This window comes from Neolamprologus multifasciatus, chromosome 5 (assembly GCF_963576455.1).
Source record: "Neolamprologus multifasciatus chromosome 5, fNeoMul1.2, whole genome shotgun sequence".
Taxonomy (NCBI): domain Eukaryota; kingdom Metazoa; phylum Chordata; class Actinopteri; order Cichliformes; family Cichlidae; genus Neolamprologus; species Neolamprologus multifasciatus.
The window spans coordinates 4,564,921-4,590,753 of NC_140443.1; the positions used below are offsets into that span (position 1 = coordinate 4,564,921).

The 25,833-nt window shown below is 40.9% G+C and overlaps 1 protein-coding gene across 6 annotated transcripts in view; it reads right to left on the reverse strand.

Moving 5' to 3' along the window:
* kif5ab (kinesin family member 5A, b) overlaps positions 1–25,833 on the reverse strand; it is an 88,886-nt gene that overhangs the window by 49,854 nt on the left and 13,199 nt on the right. For 5 of the 6 annotated variants that reach the window (XM_085159486.1, XM_085159485.1, XM_085159484.1 and 2 more), the window contains exons 2-10: positions 16,607–16,694; positions 11,648–11,721; positions 11,196–11,300; positions 10,777–10,825; positions 6,772–6,827; positions 6,168–6,255; positions 5,860–5,984; positions 4,453–4,557; positions 1,601–1,749 (exon numbers count right to left, since the gene is read on the reverse strand). In XM_085159486.1, coding sequence (XP_085015612.1) covers positions 1,601–1,749; positions 4,453–4,557; positions 5,860–5,984; positions 6,168–6,255; positions 6,772–6,827; positions 10,777–10,825; positions 11,196–11,300; positions 11,648–11,721; positions 16,607–16,694 — 839 coding nt within the window. Of the gene's footprint in view, positions 1–1,600; positions 1,750–4,452; positions 4,558–5,859; positions 5,985–6,167; positions 6,256–6,771; positions 6,828–10,776; positions 10,826–11,195; positions 11,301–11,647; positions 11,722–11,899; positions 12,475–16,606; positions 16,695–25,833 lie in introns of those variants that run through there. The other variant, XM_085159487.1, reaches the window with a different exon arrangement.

Below are 25,833 nucleotides of genomic sequence, written 5' to 3' on the forward strand. Positions count from 1 at the left end.
AGAGTGTTTACAAATGTCTGTAGATACTCACTATTGTACCCCACTCCACTGGAAATACCGACATACATAAAAAACACTCCTTTAGACCTGTTGCCACTGGTTTTTAGTCCAGCTCTTTGTAATTTGGCATACATCAGCCTCTTCCCCCTGTTTCCTTTCCTTAGAAATGACAGCTGCCCTTACACTAACACTATTTTTGACGAGGTTTTGGTGAAGAGTGGACAAATCAACTGAAGGACCAGATGCTTCTCTCAGGTCCTGTCAGATCTTTGCTAGTTTTTTTCCTCCCCATTTCTTGAGGACATTACTTTTGGATACTGGTCATCTGCTGTAGGTAGTTTTTTTTTTTTACTTCTATTTCCTTTTTTTTTACTTCACTTGGAGAAAAAAAAGGAAAACCCTTAAAAAACTAACCCCTGAAAATGACGGGGTTCAAGGACTGGATTAAAAAATAGGCAATGTCCAAGAAAAACTTCAGACCTTCAGAAAGACCTTCAGAAAACCCAGAGAACTATTGTTCAAGATCACTTTAACAAAAATGCTGAAAGTCTGGCTCCTTGGAAGCAAAATATAAAGAAACGAGAGGGTGGTTCAAGACTTTTGCATAGTGACATACAACAAAAATATGTGGTTTTACAGCTGAAACACCCGCAGCACTCAGTGGCTTTCCCTTCATTTCACACTTCAGTGAGAAAACACTGTCTGTATTCAATTATATCCTGACATTAGTCAGACAAACGGTGTTATCCAGAGTCTCGTCACATCAGAATATAGATAACATGTTTGGATAGGGAAATGCTGAAAATCAAACATCAAGTGGCATATGTTCTGAATGCTGAACAAAGTGGTCATGACTTATTTATGCTCTGCATAAATACACAGTCCACCCATAAAACCTGTACTTTTAATAATGAATGAAACAACAATAATGACCTTAAGCTAGGATTGCAGACCTAACACTGTTGACCTTTGTGTCCATTCAAAGGCTTTTCTGAGAAAATATGCTGAATTCTACAGGGCCGATGTATTTAATGTCGTTTTACAGTATCTCTTATACATTCTATTAATCTTTAAAATAGATAATTGTTGGCACTGTACAGCTAGTGCTTCTGACAAAAGAGAAAAGAGACCAAATCTTTAAAGTCAAACATCCATTGTGAATTCTCTAACTGCCTTTGCTCTGTAATACATTATTTATTTCAACCAACACTCCAATGTCAGTCTCAATTCAATGGTAGGGGAAAGGCTGGATGTCCACAAAAAAGCCTTTTCAGGATATTTCTTTTCAATCTGTGGGGTTTTTTCTAAGTCGACAGCAAGTAAAGAGAGGAAATCTGGCAAGCAAACCAAATCAGACTCCATGAATGCAGCTTACCTATCTGAAGAGGGGGGTAAAACAGATTTTACAAAACAAAAGAAAGCCTGCTTCTAAAGCAACTTCGTCAAAGGAAAAGTTCGAGGAAGTAATATGTGAACAGCATATCTGAGGTGAGCACATTTCAGCAAAAACATCCCCGCGACTGCAGCTGAGAGAGACGCAAATGTGTGCTGTGCTTCGCAGCGCAGACGTTCATGGCTACTTAGCATGGAAGAACGTTACCGTTGGCCAAACATCAAGGTGGATTTGGTCTCTGTATCGTTGTAGCTAGAGGGAGAGCAACAGATAAACATGGTGGTGCGGCAGTTCCCGCCCAGCGAGTCCTGTAGGATGCGAGTCATTTTACTGTCACGGTATGGCACATGGGATTTCTACAAAGAGATAAAAAGAAGCGAAGAAAGAGAATTAAAGATAGCAACGGGCAGTGAAAAAGACAAACGAGAGGATTGAAAAGCTGAATTGCTGCACCGTCACGTCTGTCTTTGAAAAACTAAAAATATGTGTTGTTTGCATCAGGAGAGAACAAAGAAAAAGGTGATTTCTCTCTCTCTGGTAAATAATTGACAGTATAACCTTTTAAACACTTGAAATGTTTTCAAAAAGACTGTCCTTGCTCAGAAGACTGAATAGCAGCAGAATTTCTAACAGATTTCTGAGGCATTTACAGCCTGAGAGCCTTTCCTTTAAGTTTACCAAGAGTTCCCTAAGCCTTTTCAGCTTGTTTCTTTAAAGCCTTCAGAGGCGTATAATAACACAAGACGGGGAGTTTTTTAATTATAACGACAGAGCTTGAAAAGAGTGGGTCGACTGGATTGTATTACCAGCTGTAGCAGCGGTGGGAATTATGGGTGAGGAGGGACGGCTATCTGCTAACAAGCTAGCATGTTTCTGCAAGCATTCATCCAACCCAGCTGCAAGACAACAGTGTGGATTTCATTCAGGGTGCACTGCTGTTATTTCCAGCGGCAAATACTTCAGTGTAACTGCATCTCACATGTTACACAGCTGGGGTTTGGGAGTACTTTAAAAAGTAGAATCTGGCAGTGACACAATAATAATAAATACATAGGTTTCGCTACAACTTGTGCTTATGACCCAGCTTGTTCCTAGTTTTAATCTCAAGCTTAGCTAGCCAGATGCTGATAGTATTTGCAGTATGAATACAAAACTGCTAATCTAACTGATGCTTTTCCCAAAATGTCAAAGCGTGCTATTCCTTTATATTGGATGTACAGGGTGGGCCATTTATATGGATACATCGTAATAACATGGGAATGGTTGGTGATATTAAAGTCCTGTTTGTGGCACATTAGTATATGTGAGGGGGCAAACTCCTCAAGATGGGTGGTGACCATGGTGGCCATTTAGAAGTCGGCCATCTTGAATACAACTTTTGTTTTTTCAATAGGAAGAGGGCCATGTGACACATCAAACTTATTGGTAATGTCACAAGAACAACAATGGTGTGCTTGGTTTCAACGTAACTTTATTCTTTCATGAGTTATTTACAAGTTTCTGACCGCTTATAAAATGTGTTCAACGTGCTGCCCATTGTGTTGGATTGTCAATGCAACCCTCTTCTCCCACTCTTCACACACTGATAGCAACACCGCAGGAGAGATGCCAGCACAGGCATCCAGTATCCGTAGTTTCAGGTGCTGCACATCTCGTATCTTCACACCATAGACAATTGCCTTCAGATGACCCCAAAGATAAAAGTCTAAGGGGGTCAGATCGGGAGACCTTGGGGGCCATTCAACTGGCCCACGACGACCTATCCACTTTCCAGGAAACTGTTCATCTATGAATGCTTAGACCTGGCACCCATAATGTGGTGGTGCACCATCTTGCTGTAAAAACTCAGGGAACGTGCCAGCTTCAGTGCATAAAGAGGGAAACACATCATCATGTAGCAATCTAAAATATCCAGTGGCCTTGAGGTTTCCATTGATGAAGAATGGGCCCACTATCGTTGTGCCCCATATACCACACCAAACCATCACTTTTGTTGTTCAGACAGTCTTGGAGGATCCATCCAATGTGGGTTAGTGTCAGACCAATAGCGGTGGTTTTGTTTGTTAACACCATTCACATAAAAGTTTGCGTCATCACTGAACAAAATCTTCTGCATGAACTGAGGGTCCTGTTCCAATTTTTGTTTTGGCCATTCTGCAAATTCTGTGCGCCGATCTGGGTCATCCTCGTTGAGATGCTGCAGTAGCTGGAGTTTGTAAGGGTGCTATTTGTGAGTAGCTAATATCCGCCGAAGGGATGTTTGACTGATGCCACTCTCCAGTGACATGCGGCGAGTGCTACGCTGTTGGCTCTTGCTGAATGAAGCCACTGATGTTTCTTCATTAGTGACAGTTTCTTGCGTCCACATTTTGGCAAATTCAACACTGAACCATTTTCACGAAACTTAGCAAGCAGTTTGCTAACTGTAGCATGGGAGATGGGTGGTCTCGTACGGTGTCTTGCATTGAAATCTGCTGCAATGACCCGGTTACTGCGTTCACCAGATATCAACACAATTTCAATCCGCTCCTCACGTGTTAACCTCTTCGACATGTCAATGGCTGTGAACAAAGAGAAACTTGTAAATAACTCCTGAATGAATAAAGTTACGTTGAAACCAAGCACACCATTGTTTTTCTTGTGACATTACCAATAAGTTTGATGTGTCACATGACCCTCTTCCTATTGAAAAAACAAAAGTTGTATCCAAGATGGCCGACTTCTAAATGGCCACCATGGTCACCACCCATCTTGAGGAGTTTGCCCCCTCACAAATACTAATGTGCCACAAACAGGACTTTAATATCACCAACCATTCCCATGTTATTACGGTGTATCCATATAAATGGCCCACCCTGTAGAGCTATCTTCAGATACACACAGCAGATTTATTGTACTGTGTAATTTGGCCTTGACTAGCTACTAAACTAATTACCTAATTTGTGAAATTTAGGTTGTTTTCGTCTAATACTTTCAGCTAATTCACTGCAGGTTTGGGGGAAAAAATGTTTAAACAACATGAAGCTAATGATAGACCTTGGAACAAATCTCCACCGTACCGTTCCTTCAGCCAGCGCTGAGATGACGTTCCCCAGGGCCGACAGAGATTTGTTGATGTTCTTAGCCTCATCCAGCACCGCTCCCTCGGCGCCTGTCTTACTGACCTGACACACATACACCCGCAGACAGGAGGAATTAGTCCGTAAAGAACATTATCAGCAGGGAAATTATGTTTATTTTCCTGGTGGCACTGACACTGTGGTGTAATTTAGCAGTGAGAGGGTTCACTCTGTGCATTTTCAGTTCATTTGTTTCAGTGAATTGTTGCAATAATTGACATTTTGCATGGCGAAAATGTCAAATGGCAGCATGCAGCTCAACAAACTGTAGAAAAATCAAGTTTGAAATAATAAAAAAAAAATCAAATATGAGTAAATTTGTTCAAATGTAACTGTTATTTTAAAGAAATACACAGAAATAATTATTAGAAATCCGTCTTGCAATAAAACTGCAATAAAAAGCACTTCCACAGCATCAGAATGAAGAATTTGTGCATGCACAGCTAATTGCTAACAGACAGAAACACTGACAAGCCCAGAAGGTTTCCACACTTTGAAAGGAAAGGCACACGCTAGTCTGTCATAATCGCCATGGGATGCAATTATTTACGGCAAAATAATGAGGAGCTTAATTACAGAGGAGAGCAAGTCGTCCTATCAAAGCCTTCTGTGGACCAAACGTCAGGCTCCTGTTCAGTCCAGTCAATGACGTTTTGTACCAAAGCCTAAAAAGCTGCTGGAGTAGAGCCTTTTACTTATTGAGCCCCAGGGAGGACCAAGACAACTTACAGATGCACTATCAGCACTTATCAGCTACAAACCACAGACATCAACATCTATCCAGACTCTACTGCAATCTAACGCTCTAAGTTTTCTACCAATACTATCAACACAAGGAGCCAAGAGCCAGGTTTAGCGATGCATCTAATGTATTTTCCAGCATTTGACCTACGTCCCGGTGATAGATTGTTTTATAGATGGTGTGATGGGGCTGAGCTGACTCAGATTTCACCTAGAAGACCTTTAAAAGTGGAATGAATTTGTTGTTCTTTGATTCCCATCAGTTTGATGTTTATCTTGTCTGAAAGCGCCATTTAGCACTTGTTATTTTTCAGAATAAACAGTAACCCTGATAATGCATCTGCGACAGACTGAAACAACCCTACAGATTAGGAATCAGCTCTCAGCCTCTGAATTTTTCTATAAAGTGGAACTCAGAAATCAGAGCAATCCAAAGCAATAAAGATTCAGGTTTAGTTGCTTTAATGCATTGTTCATCAGCTTCTTTGATGTCTGAAAACACAATTTCAAAGCCCCCAGTGTTTCAAACCCCTGTCAACAGCAAACGTCTGGTGTTTATAGCCCTCCTTCTAATGTTTTTGAAAGAAAAATCCCCATTCATCCTACCTTCTCACTGCCAGCTAGGTCAACCAGATATAACTTCCCACACAGCTTCTGCTCAGTCTCCACGTTTTCTTGTTTGATGTTAATCAGGAAGATGCTGTGACTGCGGGAACTATGCTCATTCATGTCTAAAGAACAAACAAAAAGTTCATTCAATTTAGTTCAAGTTCAAGTCTTCACTTCATACCTCGCCATGCATTTCTCCCCTTTGCACATTAATCTTGAAACTTTGAAGGGGGAAAAAAAGTCTGACATAAAGTGTCTGACGGAGTGATTGTCACAACATCAGGAAAATCAACAGTGTGACTCACTGGTGACAGCAACGTGACGGTTGGCCTTCCCCTCATCTATCACATCCATCACCTCCTCGGGACTTGTGACAAAGCGCTCAGTGCAGCCCTTAGCGAAGCAGGAAATCAAATATACGTTCAGTAATATCCACAAATATGAGCGCAGAGCCAGTATTAATAATTGTGGTTTCTTTAACGTGGACTAAGACAGCTTAGATGAGAACATTGACAACACTCTCAATAATGTCAGGAAACAGTAGAAAGAGTCAGCGTTGTTCCTCTGTACCTACATAAAAATTCTATTTGTTTGTTTTCCCTCTTTTTTTGAGGGTTTTCCATGTTGACTGCCTCCAGGTTTTGAGCGAGATCAACCAGAGCGCAGTCATTTCCACAAACGCAGTAAAGTTAAGTGTGATGATGCATTATAGAGCCCTAGGTGAGCAGATAACTTTATTTTCTTATCATTTGATTAAGCCAGAACTGGGAAAACTAGCAAGCTGCTGGCTGTCAGTCTCAGACATGTCAATCTTTTCACGCTGATCTATTCTTATACTCATAAACAACAAAAACAGCATCTTTATAATAGAGAAAAATGCAAACTGAATCGCGTCTGTAGGTGACTCACCTTCACATAAGGAACTCTGTGTTTGTCTTCGTGCACTGACAGATTCGTCTTTGTCACTGTGTTAGGAGGAGAAAAAAATGGAAGATGTCATATTTTTTTTATTACCTAGAGGATTGAGCGTGTGTGTTCATGTGCGTAAGTGTTTGCCCATGTGTGTGTTTGGGCAAATAAGCATCTGCATGGAAGTTTTCTTCCTTTCAGCACAACTATAATGAGACCTGACTATGTTCCCTTCATATTTGTGAGTCAGCTTCTATCCTCTGTGTGAAAAAATACTCGAGGGCCTGGCTATGAATATTTTCAAAAGAACTGAAGCCTTATTTTTGGTATAAAGTCAAAGTGAGAGGTTAAGCACGTGCCTCAGATAATGTCATTGAACAAAATACCAATTTTTGGCAAGGGCACTTACTGGCCCAAATTCGTGCATTAGTCACTGCACATTTGAAAGTCTTATCATGTCGGTAATTAAATTTCACCAGATTGTGGAGGCCGTTTTCTCCCTTGAGACTGTTAGTGCGTGTGCTTGTGTGGTTTCATCCTACAGCAATTTCCCCCCATAGGTTGTTGTTCTCCTGCCTCCATTCATCTGGCTTCTTGTTGACTCTTTTTGTTCAGAGTCTAAATGTTGCACAGGCACTGTGGACTCCCCTGCATACAGATGGAGGCTTTCACCACTGTCTCTGGCTCCATTAAAGATGTAATCACACCCCTCTATCCTGGCCTCTCCATCATTTTACACGGGTTGTATATGGGCGATAAGACTACGAGCCGAAATGCTGAGTTGACTCTGGGTGTATACGGAAAATAGAACAAAGCGAAGCTATAAAGGAAGCCAGTGCGGTTGTTTACTTTTTCAATTTAACTTCACAGATCAGTTTAATTTTACGGTTTTTAAATTAAAAGGCCATGAAAAGCGAGGAGGCGAGGGCGTGATAATAAATGTTCCTTTTCACAAGAGCGGAATAATTTAAAAAGCATGCTTCTTTTCCTTGATAGCTTCACAGCTTATATTTATAAAAGTGTCAACTCAAACAGCACCAACGTGTGTTTGTGTGAGAATCCATCAGCGTCTTCGTGTTCTCCACAGAATCCAAGTTTTTAGTGTTTGCAGCATTAGTACTGCAAAGTCCATCTTATGTTGTAGCGTTACCAGCTGGACTATAAGTGTTAACCTCAACATTTATATGTAGTTAAAACATCAGGAGAAATCACGGGTACAACTCTCCTGACTCCCCGAGACATTTTTAATACGGTCCACTGTTCAGCAGGCTAACAGGATTTCAGCTGACCTCTGTTAGGAGATCTGGGGTCACTTTGTGCTATAAGCACTCGGTGGACCCTCACTCAGTTAAACGGAGTAATGAAAAACTCAACACAGAAAACACATCACAAACCTAAAGAAGTCCAGTTGCCTTCTTTTTTTAGCTTCTCAAGAATTTCCCCTATTAATTCACTCAAAAAAGATAATTAAAAATGATAATACAGGCAGAAAAGTCACAGAACATTTTCTGTTTTTCTTTCTTTTTTTACTGTGTAGGACAGGAAGTCGGGAGCCTTTGAGGTAACTCTTTTATCATTGTTCTTTGTATGCTGCTGCTAAATGTCCATCTTTGCATATTCGCAGACTCTCCCATTGGTTGATCTTTATCTATAAATCTCTCCTGGGGCTGGTTCCATCTTATTTAAAATACTGCTGCTTACGTTTAAAATTAGCAACAACACAGCACCGAGCTACCTTAAGGAACTCCTTAAATCGTATGTTCCTGCCAGAGCATTAAGATCATCTACTCAGTTACTCTTGGTGCAGCCTAGATCTCGGCTGAAGTCTAGAGGTGACCGGGCGTTTGCCCTGGCTGCACCGGAGTTGTGGAATAACCTTCTGATTGTGATCCAGGCGTCTGATTCCATCCAATCTTTTAAATCACGGTTAAAAACCTATTTGTTTAATCTCGCCTTTCCTGCTTGTTAATGCTCGCAGCTGACTTTTAGACTTACTCTATTTTTTCTTATACATATTTTTATGGCTTGTGCTTTTATTATGTTTTTATTTTGATATGCATTTTATAATATGTGGTGGATCATAAATTTGATTAGTTTTGAAGTTGTACATCCTTACGTTTCATGTGGTGCCTTTATTAATGTTTTATTTGTTGCTTTGACTGTTTTCGAATAGAATATGCAGTGGGAATATAGAGGGAGATATGTAGTGAAAGTTTTGCCTGGGTTGATTGTGCGTCGATCCATTGGTAATGCCTAAGGGCTCCAGTAGGTGGGTTCGCGCGCTTCCTCCTTCACTCAATACAGACGAGTGAGAGCTGCGTGTCTGTGCCGTTCTTTCACCTGTCCTCACTATTTCCCCTGTTTAAGGTAACTGTCATGGACAAATCTGTATAAATGTGTGTTACTGTTGATTATTACGTTGTTATCGTTGTTCATTGTAGCGAAAGATGTGAATTGCGGACTGTTTTTGGCTGAGAAGTTTCAGTTAATCTCTGTTACTGTGTATGCTAGCTTTCGCTATTACTCCGCCGTATTGTGTGAAGAGTTTTCTGTTACTATCTGTTTAGCTTCTGAAACTCAATACAGACGAGTGAGAGTGAGAGCTGCGTGTCTGTGCCGTTCTTTCACCTCTCCTCACTATTTCCCCTGTTTAAGGGCACAACAAATACTCCTGTGTATTAGTGGCATTGACCTAGGATATTTGATACTTTGCTAAGGCCTTATAATACTCGTGTTACTTCTCTGTCTCTTATGTTAAGCACTTTGGTATACCGCCGGTTTTTAAATGTGCTCTATAAATAAAGATTGTTGTTGTTGTTATGTGTTTATATGTGTAAAATCCACAACCAATACAGCCTTCGTTCGAACAAAATCATACAATTGATTGTCCCAAAAATCAGAACAGAATTGGGGAAAAAGGCTTTTAAATACACTGCCCCTGCTTCCTGGAATAATCTGCAGAAGGAACTGAAATGATCAGAATTGGTTACCTTGGGAGAGTTTAAGTCTGTCTTAAAGGAACGAGAGAACAGCTCTTTTACTCAGTGTGATTGTTTTTAATGTACTCTTAATTTGATCTGTTATTGTATATTTTACACATGTTGGTATGGGATATTGTATTTGTTTTAAATGTTAGATACCTATGTGGTATGTGACTTTTGTTGCCATGATGCCAGGTCTCTCTTGGAAATGAGATTTTTAATCTCAATGAGATTTTTTACCTGGATAAATAAAGGATTAATAATATTATTATTTTTCTACTGGTATTTATTATAATTACATCTGTATTTACTAAAAATGTGCCCATTTTCTTTTTGTCTGTTTCTGTGATGCAGTCGTTGCCTGTCCCAGGATGATTTTCTCCTATGGGAGACAACAACGGAATAATATCTTAAACGTAAATATAAAGCGATTAGCCATAAGATTAAAAACACTGGCACAGATTATCTCCTTGATAATTTAGGACACCTTGGTTCCTGAGATTCACTTTATTATTGCTTTGATAAATACCACCCAAGTAATCGTTGTCTCACACCCATTTCCCACCACCACATTTCCACAGCTCACAACATGAACTGTTTAGAAATGGCTGGAGGAACATAATAAAGAGCCCACGGTATTGACCAGCTCCCAAGCTCCCCAAATCCCAATCCGATCAAGCAGCTGCAGGATGCATTGGAATAAGTCCCAACCACTGAGGTCGACCAGCCCAGAGGGCTTGAAAGTTCTGCTGCTTGTATCCCAGTGCCACACGCTGTAGGACACCGTCAGAGGTCACATATCCATCTCATTCAAAAAGAGGCAAGTAAATTTAATGCTGTGGCTCATCGCTATAGATGTGCCTGTCAGTTTGCATAGGGTTCAAACACTTTAAGTAATAAGGTCTTAAAATGTCAACGGTTAAACATGATTCATCTGTGTGTGAGCAGACAGCTTTTAAATCTGTGTTGTGACACAGAAAACTACAAAGCATTAACAAAATTAAGCTGTATTTCAGTTTTATACCGTCCAGCAGGTCCCGGATTTTATCCATGTAGATTTCAAAGTAGGAGACCTGCAGCAAAGACAAAAAACATTTGATAGCAAATATTTTATCAGGGATACAGAAAGAGAATTCAATGCAGATAAATGAGGAGGATGATAGGTGCTCACTGTTCAAATACAAAATGCTGCAATAATCTGCTGTGGCTGTGATGAGGTATTATCCTCTATTATAAGATTGTGATGTAAAAGGGAAAATGCTGTGGGATGATCATGGTTTATTTATCATGATTCATTGATGCTTGGCTGATTCCACTCAACCCATCCATGTGAGGATTACATCAGAGCTTCAAGTTGTATTTCTACTGAATATATTCCATCTAACAGCAAACGTAAGGTAAAAAAGCAAACTTGAACACACAAACGTCAGAATCCACACCAACCTTTATGTGGAATTCAAGATTCTCATCCATGGCAAATATATGTTCAAAAATGTCCTCAGCAATCCGCGGTATTATCCCCATTCCCTGGGGATCGTGAAGGTTCCCCTAAAGGAGGATTGAAATGAGACAGAGACATGTAAGTGAAGAGCAGGATAAATGCAGACCCTGGGACGAATAAAGTCGATAGAACAGTAAAAGAAAGGAGAGCAGCGAGGCTTTTGACTTGAAAGCGAACAGGGTTGTTTCCCACAGAGAGTTGTAAAGAAGGTTAGTTTCCACATGAGGCTGAGAAAGAAAGATAGAGAATGATGGCCATGACGGAGGCAGACATAAAGTCAGGACAGGCAGAGGAGGAGACGGCGTTTAAAAAGGAGGAAAATGTGCATGTATCTCTGTGCTCGCACGTGCCACATTGAGAGGGCTATCTTTTGAATTTTTTAGCAGCACTGTACCTCCATGGTGTGTGTCTTTCCTGAGGAAGTCTGCCCATAGGCAAAGATAGTCCCATTGTATCCTCCCAGTACATCTGAAGCGAGGAAGAAGAAACAAAAGCACGTTAGAGAAGAAATAAAATAGGTAAAGAGTGTGAAAATAAAGAATGGCAGGAGAGAACAGGTGCAAAAATATAAACAGATATAAATTTCTATCCTGAGTCACATATGTGGAAACCAAAAAATGATAGCAGCCTGTTATGCCTGGCTTACCCTTCAAATCCTCAGTGCCAAAGTAATCTACTGGTGGTTGGAAGTGTATTTGTACACAAAGAAAGGGAGCTGTATTGTGAGGACCCTCACCACCCGAGGTCCATTCTTCCTGCCCACTACCACGGTTCGTTCATTGTCAGCAACATTGGGAACACCTGGGCCCAGTGTGCCAGTGCCCTATAAAAGCCTTGGAGCTCAGCTTTTGTGCCCCTCCCCCAGCCCCTAAGTCATTCATCTGCGTTTTTGGGTCACCGCTTCTTATATTAAAAATTCTTAAAAGAGCACCTGCAAACAGCTGCATGGCCATTTGCAGATGAATCATCTATGTGAAAAGGTTCAATTAGGTTTCGGAATTCATCAACAGCACTAGTTACTAGTTACAATGTCACACTGTCGGAGGCACTTCCTACGACCGCTGACAGTGGACGAATCTCTGTGTCCTGTTTAGAGATGGCACGATACCACTTTTTTATGTCCGATACCGATATCATAAATTTGGATATCTGCCGATACCGATATGAATCCGATATAGTGTGTTTTTTAATCAATAAAATGTTTTTTTAATGTCTTGCTGCATTTTGTATAAGTTTATACTCAAGTTTAAATAAATAACAACACAAAAGCTATTCTGTTATACCTGTATGTAAAAAATACACTGCGCCCAAAATATTTCATAGTTCAGCAACACTGATCAATCTAATAAACTTAAACCTACTCAATCCTCCCTATTCTGGTATTTTAAAGAGTACTTAGCAGAAATATTAAGCAACCTAACTAATAGGGTTGCAAACTCCCAGCAAAAAACAAACAAACCACCCTCCACCTATTGATGCTTAATCGATGTAATCAAATTTAATTTGATGCAGGGGGAAAAATGCACAGAAATAAATTATTTTTCAAGAATAATTAAATAGATTCAACATCTTTCTTTAACACAATTGCAGACTGCACAGATGGTACCTTCCCACAGGAAAAAGTACTATAGCTTACTAGGGTATATTAGACTCAACAGTTACTATATACAGTAATGGACTTCTATACATTTTACATAAGATTAAAACTTTGGGTGTAAGAGTCAGATAAGTATTTATTAAAAGCTCGACATTTTAAATGAGAATAAGAAAGAAAAGTATGTCTTTGTGCCCCCTTTTCCCTGTTCATGCCCTATCGGCCCCCCTGGCTAAACTTTGCTACATCCGCCCCTGCACAGTTACCAGCCGTCAGCTACGTAGAAAAAGATCCTGGTGTAGAAAGTAATATTAAATAAATTCTAACAACAGCTTATCAAGCTTAATAGTGCTGCTGTTGTTCAGCCGCTGGTTTCCTCTTTCTGGTGAGAAGTGGGCCAAAAACTAAGAAGAGAGACGGACTCGCGACAGAAAAGCCGATCAGCTAAGCATTAGCATTATCATTAAGCCGTTTCACGATTGAAGTAGCAACAGGAGAGAGAGAGAGGCAGTCGCTCCTAATATCTGTTGTTAAGCTTAACATGGGAATGCTTTACAGACATTCAGAGATGAACTTACACACTTGCTTTACTTCTCTCTGGGAAAACTTCCTCGGAGATGAAATGCTGGTTTGCTAGCAAGGCTACAAATACACACAGCCTCTCTATCACGTGATGCATATTGCTGCAACGTGCTACGGTTATGAGCCGAGTTACGCCGTGTAGCAAGTTTTGTGAGGTGCTTTTTTGATATTTAATGGATCGATTACATTTTTTATTTCTCACCGATATCCGATCCAGTAATTTGGGTCAGTATCGGACCGATACCGATACGTAATATCGGATCGGTCCATCTCTAGTCCTGTTAGACTTCAGTGCACTTGATACTGTTGAACATTTTAATACAGAGACTATAACAAACTGTTGATCTTAAAGAAAATAAACTGCAGGGGTTTGAATCTCATCAATCTGATTCTGATTTGTTCACGTAAATGGGGCCTTTTCTTCCCTTACAAAAGTTTATCGTGGAGTTCCCTTAGGCAAAAAAAAACTGCATATATTTTCAGTGCTATGCAGATAATATCCATCTTTATTTATCTAATGAATCCAGATGACACAAACATGTCTGAAAGACATAAAGGCCTGGATTAATTCAAATTCTTAATTTGGCGTCACTATGTGCATCATCTTTATGCTCACATGACGGGTGGATGGGGTGGCTGTAGCTCAGGTGGCAGAGCGGATCAGCCACTAACCAGAAGGTTGGTGGTTCAATCCCAGGCTGCTCCAGTCTGCATGCCAAATATCCTTGGGCAAGATACTAACCCCATGTTGCTCTCCGATGCACCCATCGGAGTGTGAATGTATGAATGTTAGATACTTAGCAGTTAAGCTTAGAAGTGCTTGTGTGATTGGGGGAATGAATTAGCTGTATAAAGCGCTTTGAGTGCTCGGACAGAGTAGAAAAGCGTTATATAAGAACAAGTCCAACCAGACCACACGACTGGTTTGTGACACATAGTTTAGTATTTTCACTTTGTTTTTCATGTGGACATTAGTGTCTGTGTGCCAGGCTTTACGCTGCTCTAAACACTGTTTTAAACTGTTAGGTTTTCTATCCTCAGTTCTACATGATGTCAGAGAGGGAGACTCTGTAATATGGTCATCTCAGATACAAAGATCTGGCTGTCAGGAGTTGATATGAAGCGAGTCATCCTAAAAGGCTTCTTTCAGGACGGATGAACGGAGAGGAGTCACCAAGACCCTTTGTGAAATAAAAAAGGATTATTTTTGAGCGATGAATTATGAAAAGCTACTCTAGTAGAGTCCAGAAATGAAAATATGAATGTGAAAAGAAACATGGTAATGGTCCCCTTTAATAGTAAGATTATCACACTGAATTTGCTCAAATCTAAATAAACCTGCCAACCTGCCAACTCTGTGTACCTCAAGGTGTCAGTCAAAGAGGTTGTGTGATTGCATACCAGTTATACTAATTATACCCTTATCAACAGGCCCTCTTACCAATTATAAGAGGGCCTGTTGTTTCAGCCGTGAAGAAAGTCGGATTGATTTGAATTCAACCTTGAAGCAGAGTTGCCTAAAAGAGCCAGTTTGCCCTCCAGCATTCAGCAAGCAGAAACTCTGTAAGCTTTGGTGGCGCTTTGTGCTCTGGGCTTCTCACTGCTTCACCCACATTTGTTAAATCTGTGCACAAGGTTTCCACAGTGTGAGTAGCAGTGAATGAAAAAATAAAATGATAAAATTGTTTTATCGCGACAGAAATTAAACGGCATACAAAAAAAACAGACAGGAAGTTCCCAGAGAAATACAAATATCTTTGACCTTTGCTCAAAAGGTAGATTGATCTGAGCCTCATAAGCCTGTTGGCTCTGTGGGGTACGTGGTATTTAAGCTCGGTTAGGTGCCGAACGACCTCTGTGGCTACACACAATAAACAACAACTTCCTGCAGCATTAATGTCACCAGGAGGCAGTCAGCGAAGTGCAGAGTAAATACAGATATATTTCCCTTTTTCTTAGTGGAAGCCATAGCAGAACGCCTCCACTCCAGCTGAGGTTATAAAGAAATACACCCTTGGATGTTATAGTGCTGACAGAGGCCAATAAACCTCTGTGGTAAAAGTCAAACATGGATAAAGAAAAACATTTCATCCCAGAAGTCCAGCAGCCACTGGTCAGCTGACTACAGACACATCACAAAGGCTCTCAGCTGTAACCATGCAGAACCCTCTTTCTCTCCCGTTTTCATGTGTTGCTGCTTCTTGTTCATGTCTTCCTTTGTTTCCACGCTGGCCATAGTGAGAACAACGCAGAAGTGTGGCACAAAAAAGAGCAAACACTGAAGAATGTGTTATTGAAAGGAAATGAAGGCAGCGGGACACTAGATTGCTAAACAACAGAGGCCTTCACAAAAGGAAACACAGAAGAGAAGAGTCAGCACGAGTCTGAGACAAAGACACTGAAAAGGGCAAAGAACCCCACGGCACAAGTGTGAAAGAAAAACAGCAAAAAGGGCAAAAAAAGACGAGAAAACGGAGAAAGTGTAAATATTTATATGGTCTCCAAACCTCTTTGCTTTCACCAAGCTTGCCCCCTCTGTTACCTTTCCCCCCCGATGCATTTCAAATCTAACTTCTTATCGCATGCCTTTCTTTCGTTAACTGCCTACCTTGAATTTTTCTCAACCTCGCGCTGAAAGCGATCCTGCCTTTTTATTTCCTTTTTTCTCAGCCTGCATGGTAATCTCACCTACAAGTAATCTTGCCTGCCAAATCAATCTTTTTCATGCCCCATCTAGAACTACTTCCACACTCACTTTGAAGGTGGGAGAAAAATGAGCCCCTAACAGGGAAAAAAGAGGCAGACAGACATAAAGAGATGCACACAGAAGGAAGGGAAAGAGAAAAAGATTCAAAAGTTGAAGGTAATGGTTTTGTTTGATCTATACGCCCCTTGGATACGCCGGTCCTGCTGCGCCATGATAAGCATGCATGTCATTAATCAGTGCATTCTGATGCTCCTACATGCGGCCGTGTGACTACATCATGTCATGGAAATAGTTTTTCTTGCTTCTTGTAAGGGAGGTGCTAATGGATGCACCAGTGAATTGTCGGTGTGAAGTGACACCACCAACATGGATATCACGATTATGGTAATTTAAGGTGCTCTGTCGTTTTCCCCTCAGCTGTTGTGTCACTCATACGTCATGGAGACAAAAAAAACATGTATGTGACTCACCTTTGACTATCTGCTTGGCACAGGTGCTGTAGACCTGCTCCTGTGTGCTGTTAGTTGGGAAGACTCGGTCAAACACATACGCCTTCCCCTGTGGAGGCGAACACAAACACAGTCAGCTATGACAAAGACAGTTTAGAGGGCGCTTTAGATCATACTTAGCACCTCATCCTTCCCTGTGACGTGCTGTAAAAATGCATCTTGGAAACTTTGTGAAGCAGAGCGCACGTGACGGAGACACATCATGTTTTTCACTAAAACATTTATGTAAACCCATATTGCCACTATAAAGCAGTGCCACATCAATATTTCCTATACGCAGAGTGAACATGGTTTATGGATGCTCTGTCCATCTGTGTGTAGGCTGAAATAGCAGGGTATATATCACATTAAGAGGCCCATCTGTCTCTTTTTGATTAGTGCAATATGCATCCTGAGTATATTTGATGGAGGCAGTGGTTGTTTCGAACGAGTGCACCGCAGCGTAGCGGAGAGCTTTGAGCAAAAGGTTGTTTGACCCAGAGAGACAGAGAGAGAGAAAGAGACCACGTCTGAGGCAAGGCCATTAGAGGCAGCGTTCAAGGACTTCAAGAGCAAAGTGATGGAAATGAGAGAAGAAATGGAGTGGAGGCGTAGAGACGAGTGGCAGTGTAGGAAAAGTGAAAGACAGCAGATGAAATCAGCATTTGAAAAAGGAGAATTTAAAAAAAAATGCATAAAGACCGCAAAGAAGAAGAGCCTGTTTCTCTGACTGAACCATCAGCGGAGCTAAATAAGTCAACCTGGTGACCAGCCTGCGACTACCCATAGACGGGAAGACATGAGCTAATTCAACACACATGTCTGGACTGAAAGTGAAGACATTCAGTGTCCAGCTAAATGGACAGTTCAGCCATTGATTGATCAAAAGCGCTATCTAAATGCAATCCATTATTATTATCTTCCCAGTGCAGGATATTTAGTAACACACACCACTTGAAGTGCTCAATAAGATCGGGGTTTATTCTACTTTGAGCAAGCGCTGATGTAAATCCAGTGACTGGGAGCTGCTTCTTCAAAAAGCATGGCTGACTGCTAACAGACCCACTTGTGTTTCTGTGCGTGGTGCATATACTATATATGTATACAAGATTCACAGCAGCCGAATGCCTCGAGGACCTTCTCTACCACCCACAAATACGGCATACCTTCACTGTAAGGAGAAGACACGAACCAAAAATATGGCAATAAAGCTGAAAACACAAGCAGAAACTTGCAGGTTATTGTTTCGTTTGTTTGTTTCGATTGATCATGTAAATTATTGCTTTTCTTTCCAAGCTCCTTAGATCACCATGACCTGGATGGCTGCAAACCTGCATATCATGTAAATGTGTTTTAGTGGTAGACGATCTACTATAAAGAATGTATGTCTGCCCTTTGCATAAATTGCATATGACCTGTGAGGATGATCTAAACTATGATTATGGCTGTATCAGCCAAACCCCAGTGATCCATACTATCTATACTAGCAGCCAGTGTTGGGCAGGTTACTTTTAAAATGTATTCCATTACAGAATACAGAATACATGCCCCAAAATGTATTCTGTAACGTATTCCGTTATGTTACTCAATGAGAGTAACGTATTCTGAATACTTTGGATTACTTAATATATTATCATGCTGTTTACAACTACATGAATGTACTATTGCTGTGATTTATTACTGTTACTGAAGGTCCGCGGCTCTGAACCGTAGTAAAGGGACCTCTGCTAATACGGTGGGTTCTGTGTCGGGCTCGTAGCCAAAAACTAGCTTTACTTTGTTGTCTGGGTCACTTTGCTAGCGAGAGACAGAGAGAGGCGTTGAAAGGCTGCTCCAACGGAACTTATTGTTTGGGAGGAAAACACGAACACGGTGTACAGTCGAGTCTTAATAGCTTACTTACAACTGGGCTCGTCAGGCTCTCTTCTTGGCTGCAGTGGTTATTATTATATTTACATGCTTCCAGCTCCGGTTTTTGCTCGATGACAGCTCGTACTTTTCCTTTTTCTCCCTCCCTCGCTCACAGACACATAACGTGTATGTCAGTCCATTCTCCCTGCAGCACGGACTACACTGCCTATGATGCTACATTCTTTAGAGCTATGCTTGTAGCATTCTGCCTATTAGCTTAGCACAACAACAACAAAAAGGCCTCTCTCACCCAGGAAACACGCAGAGAGAGAGCGTCACCCTGTAACCATGGCAACCGTAACGCTGCCGCCTGGAACAACAGAACGTAGCTGTCAAACAAAACCCAAACAGTCCTGACCCGCCACAATATGAAACAGGGAAGTACCGCCGTGTAATCCATTTATTTCAACAAAGTAACTGTATTCTAAATACCACCTTTTTAAACGGTAACTGTGACGGAATACAGTTACTCATATTTTGTATTTTAAACACGTAACGGCGGTACATGTATTCCATTACTCCCCAACACTGCTAGCAGCAACTGTGAATAAAATACAACAATAATTTCCCCAAAATTTTACAGATGGACCCCAATGTTCCTGAAGGTTCTAAATGGGACAGCAAGATAAACTCGAAACCCCACAGTGCTCCAGTTTACAGTGGCTTGAGTAATAAGTTCTGTCAAAGATGCATGGCTCACTGACTCACAATTTATGGTTTTTCTTTTTGGGCTTTTGAGCACATTTATTATTTGGTTTTAAAGTTCCATTAAGATGAAATTTTATTTATTTGTCATATGTATTTATGTATTCTGCTTTGGCCGGTGGAAAGAAAAGAGAAAAAAATAAAGCAAAATGGATAGGTCGACGAATTTATGTCATTTTTACTGATCGCTAAAGAATTAATGGGAAGTGATGATGAATAACGAAATGTTAGATTAAACTGCACCACCACAGAAGAAAAAATGCTTGAAGCTTGTTAACTTAATTAAGTAGTCTATAAGACATATAAGTTATGATATTTTGCTTACAATGAAATATTCTTTTGATTAAGGAAGCTGGAAAAAAAGTGGATGTTTCTAAAGTAGCTGGAGCTAGTGTAGATGATGCTGTGTGGCTTTTACCTCTGCTCTGATTCTCTCCCACTTACTTAAAAGACATTTAAAGACAGAATCTGAATATTTGCCTTGACAAACAACTAGACAGTGCAGTAGTTTTGCATTTCAGTTTTATTTACATGGTTTAGCACAATCACCAGCAGGCCTGTGCTCATGGGGTTTGGTCAGGCACAAAAAATAACATGGATTTGCTGCCCTGTGGGTTCAGTGCCCATGGGGACAGGCAAAGGAAGGGGCCTGGACCTGTGGACCCTGAGGATTGCAGACTCATTTTTGAGATGTTGAATGTCACCTCTTCAACGGGGACCTAAGCTAGCGCAGGATGGGACTAGATATCACTTTACTCCAGGATTCTGGAGAAAAGCAGGTCTCTCCTTTTCAAGACTGGCCCATGCTGGTGTGGGGACACTTACAAGCCCCCGGCTGTGCATCATCATTGTGGCGTTTTTCCATTTTCTTGGAAAGGATTCTACCTGGGACTGCGTAGTGATCTAAAGCAGAGTGTTGGTTCATTATTGGACTTCTATGCTAAGCATGGGCTGGCCTTTACAAACACCATGTTTGCATATAAGGTGGCTCTTACGTGTATTTGCTTAGGTCGAACAACAGTGATTTACTTTTTTGTCTTGGACACTCAGATGAAGAAAGGAGTGGAGGTATTAACTGACCACCACCTAGTTGTGAGTTGGACCAGATGGTGAAGAGAAGGCTCACGGACAGCAAAGCCAAACAAAAAGTGAACATCTGGCAGAAGCCTGAGAACGAAAGGTCTTAAACCCCCACGTCCAGCATTATTTCTTTTGCATCCTGGGAGAGGCTGGGGACAAATGAGTCATGGTCAAGACCCCCACTGCTTGCAGGAGCTGTGGTTATAAGGTCATCGGGACGTCTGGAATGCTCTCCTTAGCCTTCTGCTGCTGCGGATGGGTGGCTGGATGGATGGATGGGTTTATCACAATGAAAATGTGTAGGATGTTTTTATTATACAACAGCTTGTGATCCTTTTCAGCGTTGCTATGGTGTGACATGCAGCTGGCACTGCAGCGTGCATTAAAATAATCCACTTCAAGAAAAAGAAAATTCTAAATAAATCAAGAAATAAACACCATAAGCAAATACTCTTAGGCCAATCTAGTATATTGACACAATTTATAGAGGTTATATAAAACTTATTATTTCAACCTGCCAAGAGTAAGAGAGTAATGATGTTTCGTTTTTTCATTTTTCACTCTGTTCAATCTATATTTTTAAGTTGTCGCACTAGAGGAGAAAAACATACAATTTGTGCCACTCCCCAACAACGGTCGGTCAAAATCACGCTGAATTACTGCAGAGTAAAAATAACAGTGTTTCAGCAATGACCTCCCATTTTACACTTTTATCTTTGCATAAAATATTTTATTAGTGACAGACTGCAGGTACACTTTGGCAAAATCCAAGCTTCAATTTTATTATTTCTATTCTACTTCTCAGTAAGCTGAGCTGTTGTGATGTAATCACAGCTGCAGGTACAAACAAGCTCCACGTCAGAACTGATTAACCCCGACTCTCTTCCGAATTAGCCATTTATAATATACTACACATACTAAATACTATGGAGGGAGGCACAGGGGAAGGGAGAGGAGTCATGATGTGGTCTTCATCGGGATGAATAAAATGAATCTGTTATGTAAGCTGGGTAAAAAACAGCCCTTTGCCCATCATTTGTTATGCTGTCTCCACTAAAACACTAATCTGCTCCCGTGCTGCATGAATGTGATAATAGCACCGGCATACAAGACATTCTGTAAGCTTTCTGTCTACACGTCCATCTTTCTGTCAGGCCTGTTGGTCCAGTCAGGTATTGTTACATCTGCTTGTTTGCCTCAGTGCAGAGTCTAACACATGTCTTTTCAATTTCGTGAGTGGACGCTGTTAAAAATGCAAGCGTGGGAAGCAAAGTGTGTGCATATGTGAGTGTGTGTGTGTTTGTGTGCATGCGTGCAAATAACATATCCAATTAAATTTGTAGATGCAGACATTGTCTATGGCCCTCAGCTCTGTGTGCCATGCTAAACACCCACATGGCCTATCCAGCCTGCAATCTGCTGCTGTTTGCCAGGAAACAAAGAGGCAGTGGGCTGCGAGAGTGAGAGAGAGAGAGGAACACCAAGACGCAGACAAAGAGAGAGTTAGAGAAAGGTTCAAAAACCGCAATAAAAAACAGAAACTGTGAGACTTTTCCCCAGCGGGCAAAGAATGGACAATTAATTACAAGACCGAGCTGGGCAAGAAGACAATAATCAGAGGGCAGAAAAGAAAGTAGTAAAATCAAGCTACATAATCAGCAAAAAAGACACAGAGAGAAATACAATCAAAATGAAAAACGACAAAACCAGGAGGTGCAGAACAGACAACAAGAACAAGAGGAAATGAAAGAATATACATTAAAAAGACAAAGAAATGAAAAATACCGGGCTGCAGCAGTCAGTGATAAATTTAGATTATTATGTGAGGAGGGCAGAGTTTAGGACCCTGTAGAGCAACCTGAGGGCTTGGCAGGGATCACACAATCATATTTATGTAGAAAAAGAAATACACGTAGCAACCGTGTTGCCATCAACCGTCAGTTTATGGACTGTTTTGAGCATTTAAAGCCATCTTGTTCTCTAAAACCAGATATGACAAGTGAGCTGATGCATCTGACTAAGGAACCGAGGGCGCCACTCGCTCACACAAAAGCAACCTGCCAGTCAAAAATTAGCCAAACTCTGCTTTAGTGCTTATTTTAGCATAATTTAGAGCACAATTTATAAAAATCAAAATTGTGCTGTGTTGGAAAAAGGCTTAAAACTATTGGCAGTGACGATACATGCATCTCACTAGGTAAATGCATGTACAAATAATAAATTAGAGTCAGCTTCTGCTAGATTTCTGTACAATCTAATTTCTTTTTGCAACATGAGAAGTAGCTGCGTACTGGTCAGAAAGGCACTTCCACACTGGCCTCACATTTCAGACCAAGAATCCATATCTGTGATTTAATTCAATTGGAATTCATTCAAATATATATCATACGTGGTTTTTGATTCTCATGCATATGTCAGTCTACTTGTGCAAACAACAAGATGAAGAACAATATGTTCCAACCAAAAGAAAAACATGGAATTTCCATATAAATGAGCATCTTCCCAAAGCAGCTTTAAATGACAACCTGAAACTGGCTCCCGATGCTGATAAACCAATAGAACTGTCAAATCCTTCTTCCACAGCAGATGTTTTCACAGATAAATCCGTACTATACCATAACCAGAGCCATCTGGCAGATACGCAAAATTATCAAGCAGCAAGTAAAGAAAACAGAAAAACAACACTGAGGATGTTCATTCAACTTTATATTTCCTTTATAAATTTTATATCAGATAAACAAATCACAGATATGACTCAGACTCTATTCGCTAAACAGCTGAACACTCTGGCTTTGTAAACACGCTTCAAACTATTTCAATTAAATCATTTTACAGATCATAGAGCTGAATGAACAAATATGGTGATGTAATCATTTTTCCAGGATTTGAAAAGGAAAAGCGGAGTCAAAGATGCTTTTTACACATGTTTAACAAAACTACGACACTGAATTGTATCATAGTCAAGCACACCTAACTGAAAGGGAATCTATTCATGCACGGTCCTACGTGTATCCACATAAAACCTGCAGAGGGTCTAAAGATAAGGGAGTGGTGTTAAAATTACCAAGTTAACCTTGAAACTTCTAATATGTTTGGAGTTGTGTTTAAAGTTTTTATTCCTCAACTCCCAAGCAGCCAATAAAGAGCTGATCTGGCAGCGCTTGGAGGACGAGCACAATATTAGATAGGTGGTTTAAATTTTGCAGCTATTCAATTACTGACAACAGACAGTAGTAATGCACCAAATCCCTTTGCCACATGTTAAAAAGGCTAAAAACGACAGAGTTGGAAAGATAACCGCCCACAGCTAATACTTTGATTACAGTAAACTCTGCAGGGCTTCGTTTTAAAGAGAAATCACAGCTGAGGTTACAGCAACTCAGTCACGGCTACAAAACCAACAATAGCAGCTGCTATGAGAAAGTCTGCACGGAGCGTTTCACCGTGAGAAAGTAACACGCTTCACTGCATCGTGCCTAACATCCACTTCTTCCCTGAGAGGTTTTTCAGCTCCGTAATTACCCAACGCTACATCCACCTTTGCTCCCGGCAGACAACACGCATTACTTGCTTGGTCACACAAGGTCATTTGACGGGAAACTGCTTTATGGAGGCCTGTCACTTGACCTTTATGTTTGTGGTGAGGAGCATTTCAAAGAAACAGCAACCTTTCTGCAAGAAAAGGCTAATTCTGGAAATAACACCTTCTGCTTGTGCTGAATATTTAGTCACTGCCAACATTTGCAATGAGGGAATAATGCTTTCCAAAACAGGGTGCATTTCCCTTCCACTAACCAGGAGAGACATTAGTAAAAATTTGACAGAAAGAGCTGGAGGAGATGATGGAAAAATTGGGCCGTGTATGTGTTGCTCCTTCTCCAACACATTGAGATGATTTTTTGGCTCGTTTGTAGATGTTTGGTCTTCCTGTGTAGGCTGGGAGCAGAGGGGAGGCAGAGGCAAAGGAAGTCCTATTTCCACTAATCAAAGTGAGAGTTTATCTTGGTCTCTGTCAGTCTTTGCATCAGTCTTACCCACAAATTCATCAACCCTCCTCTCTCTCCCCACAGAAATGCGAGAAGAGGCACAGTGAGAATGACAGGAGAGAGTAGCAGCTCAAGCTGCCAATGTCTGCACCATTCTTCAGGCTAATCAGGCTTCAAGCCCCAGATAACAGCATCATTAGCGTTTTTCTCGACAACAGAAAACCCCTCACAACTGCAAAAGCTCCAGTCACACAATATTATCTATCACTGCTGTTTTCCCTAATTCACTGGGCTGACAACTCGCAGAGTCGGCTGGCATAGTGCCTCGAGGGCAAAGTGGCTGTGAGGTTCACATGTACAGTAGTGAAGTCTGGATGCAGAGATGCAGTGGTGGCGTTGTATTCTTCTTCTTCTTCATTTTTTTCTTGTACTCATCAGAGCCATTTTCGTAGCAATTTCACTTAATCACTAGCTCGGGGAACTGAGGTTTACCACCCAACATTACTTTGTTAACACACTTCTAATCAGTTATTTTCCAGCATCAAGTTGCTTATAAAAAATCCACGGATAGAAGTGGAGCAATTATTCCTGAATCAAAGTGAAATACTCTGCATAATTTATCAAGATGAATGAAGGAAACGGGAGACAGAGGAGTGGAGACGGGAAGGAAAGACTGGGCTTTGTTCGCCGGGACTCAGACCAGAAAACGGGAGCAGCAGCATCCCAGTGGACAAAAAGCGAAGTTAGAAATTGAAAGACTTGGAGTGACTTCAAAATGAGGAAAGGGAGACAGACTAATTGATTATTATAATGCAAGCCCTGACAGATGAACGTCAACGACAGCCAGAAAAGAAATGAGCAGAAATGATAGATTGATAAAGGCAATAAAATGCCAAAAGTATTTCGTCAAATATTTCATCCTGTTCTTCATATTCATAAGTCACACACTTGAAGCACTCACCACAGCCGAGCCTTCTTCTGCTTGTTACACACTTGATTGTAGAGGTAACAAACACATAACAGATGCATGCACCCTCCAGGTCTGAATAGTCAAGTCAAAGTGAAAGCACATTAAAAAAGTGCTTTTAAACGACCAGCAGGGGCAGCACCAGTGGTTATAAGTCTTTTACGAGTCTGTGAAAAAGTACCCTCCTTCTTACGTGATTTATAATCTTACTAAACATTCCCCTAATGCGCTTATGGACTTACTATATCATAATCTTTGATATGACTTGCAGTTTATGTTGAAAGCTAATTTAATCCAAATTTTAACAAGTCAGTGAAAGTGGGAATAGCATTTACCTAAACAGTAATTCCTCACATGGACTCTGATTTCTAACACGTGGGGCAGATTTTCCAAGAAACGCCTCATATTTCTAACCCTGATTTCGCTGGTTTTGGCTTCACGTCACTTGATGACATAGATTAACTCAAATATTTGCTCTCAAGCTAGTTGGCCGCCTGATAATTCAGTCTATGCAGCAGCGGGACTGGTTCATTGCACCCGGACTGAACATGTGTCACAAC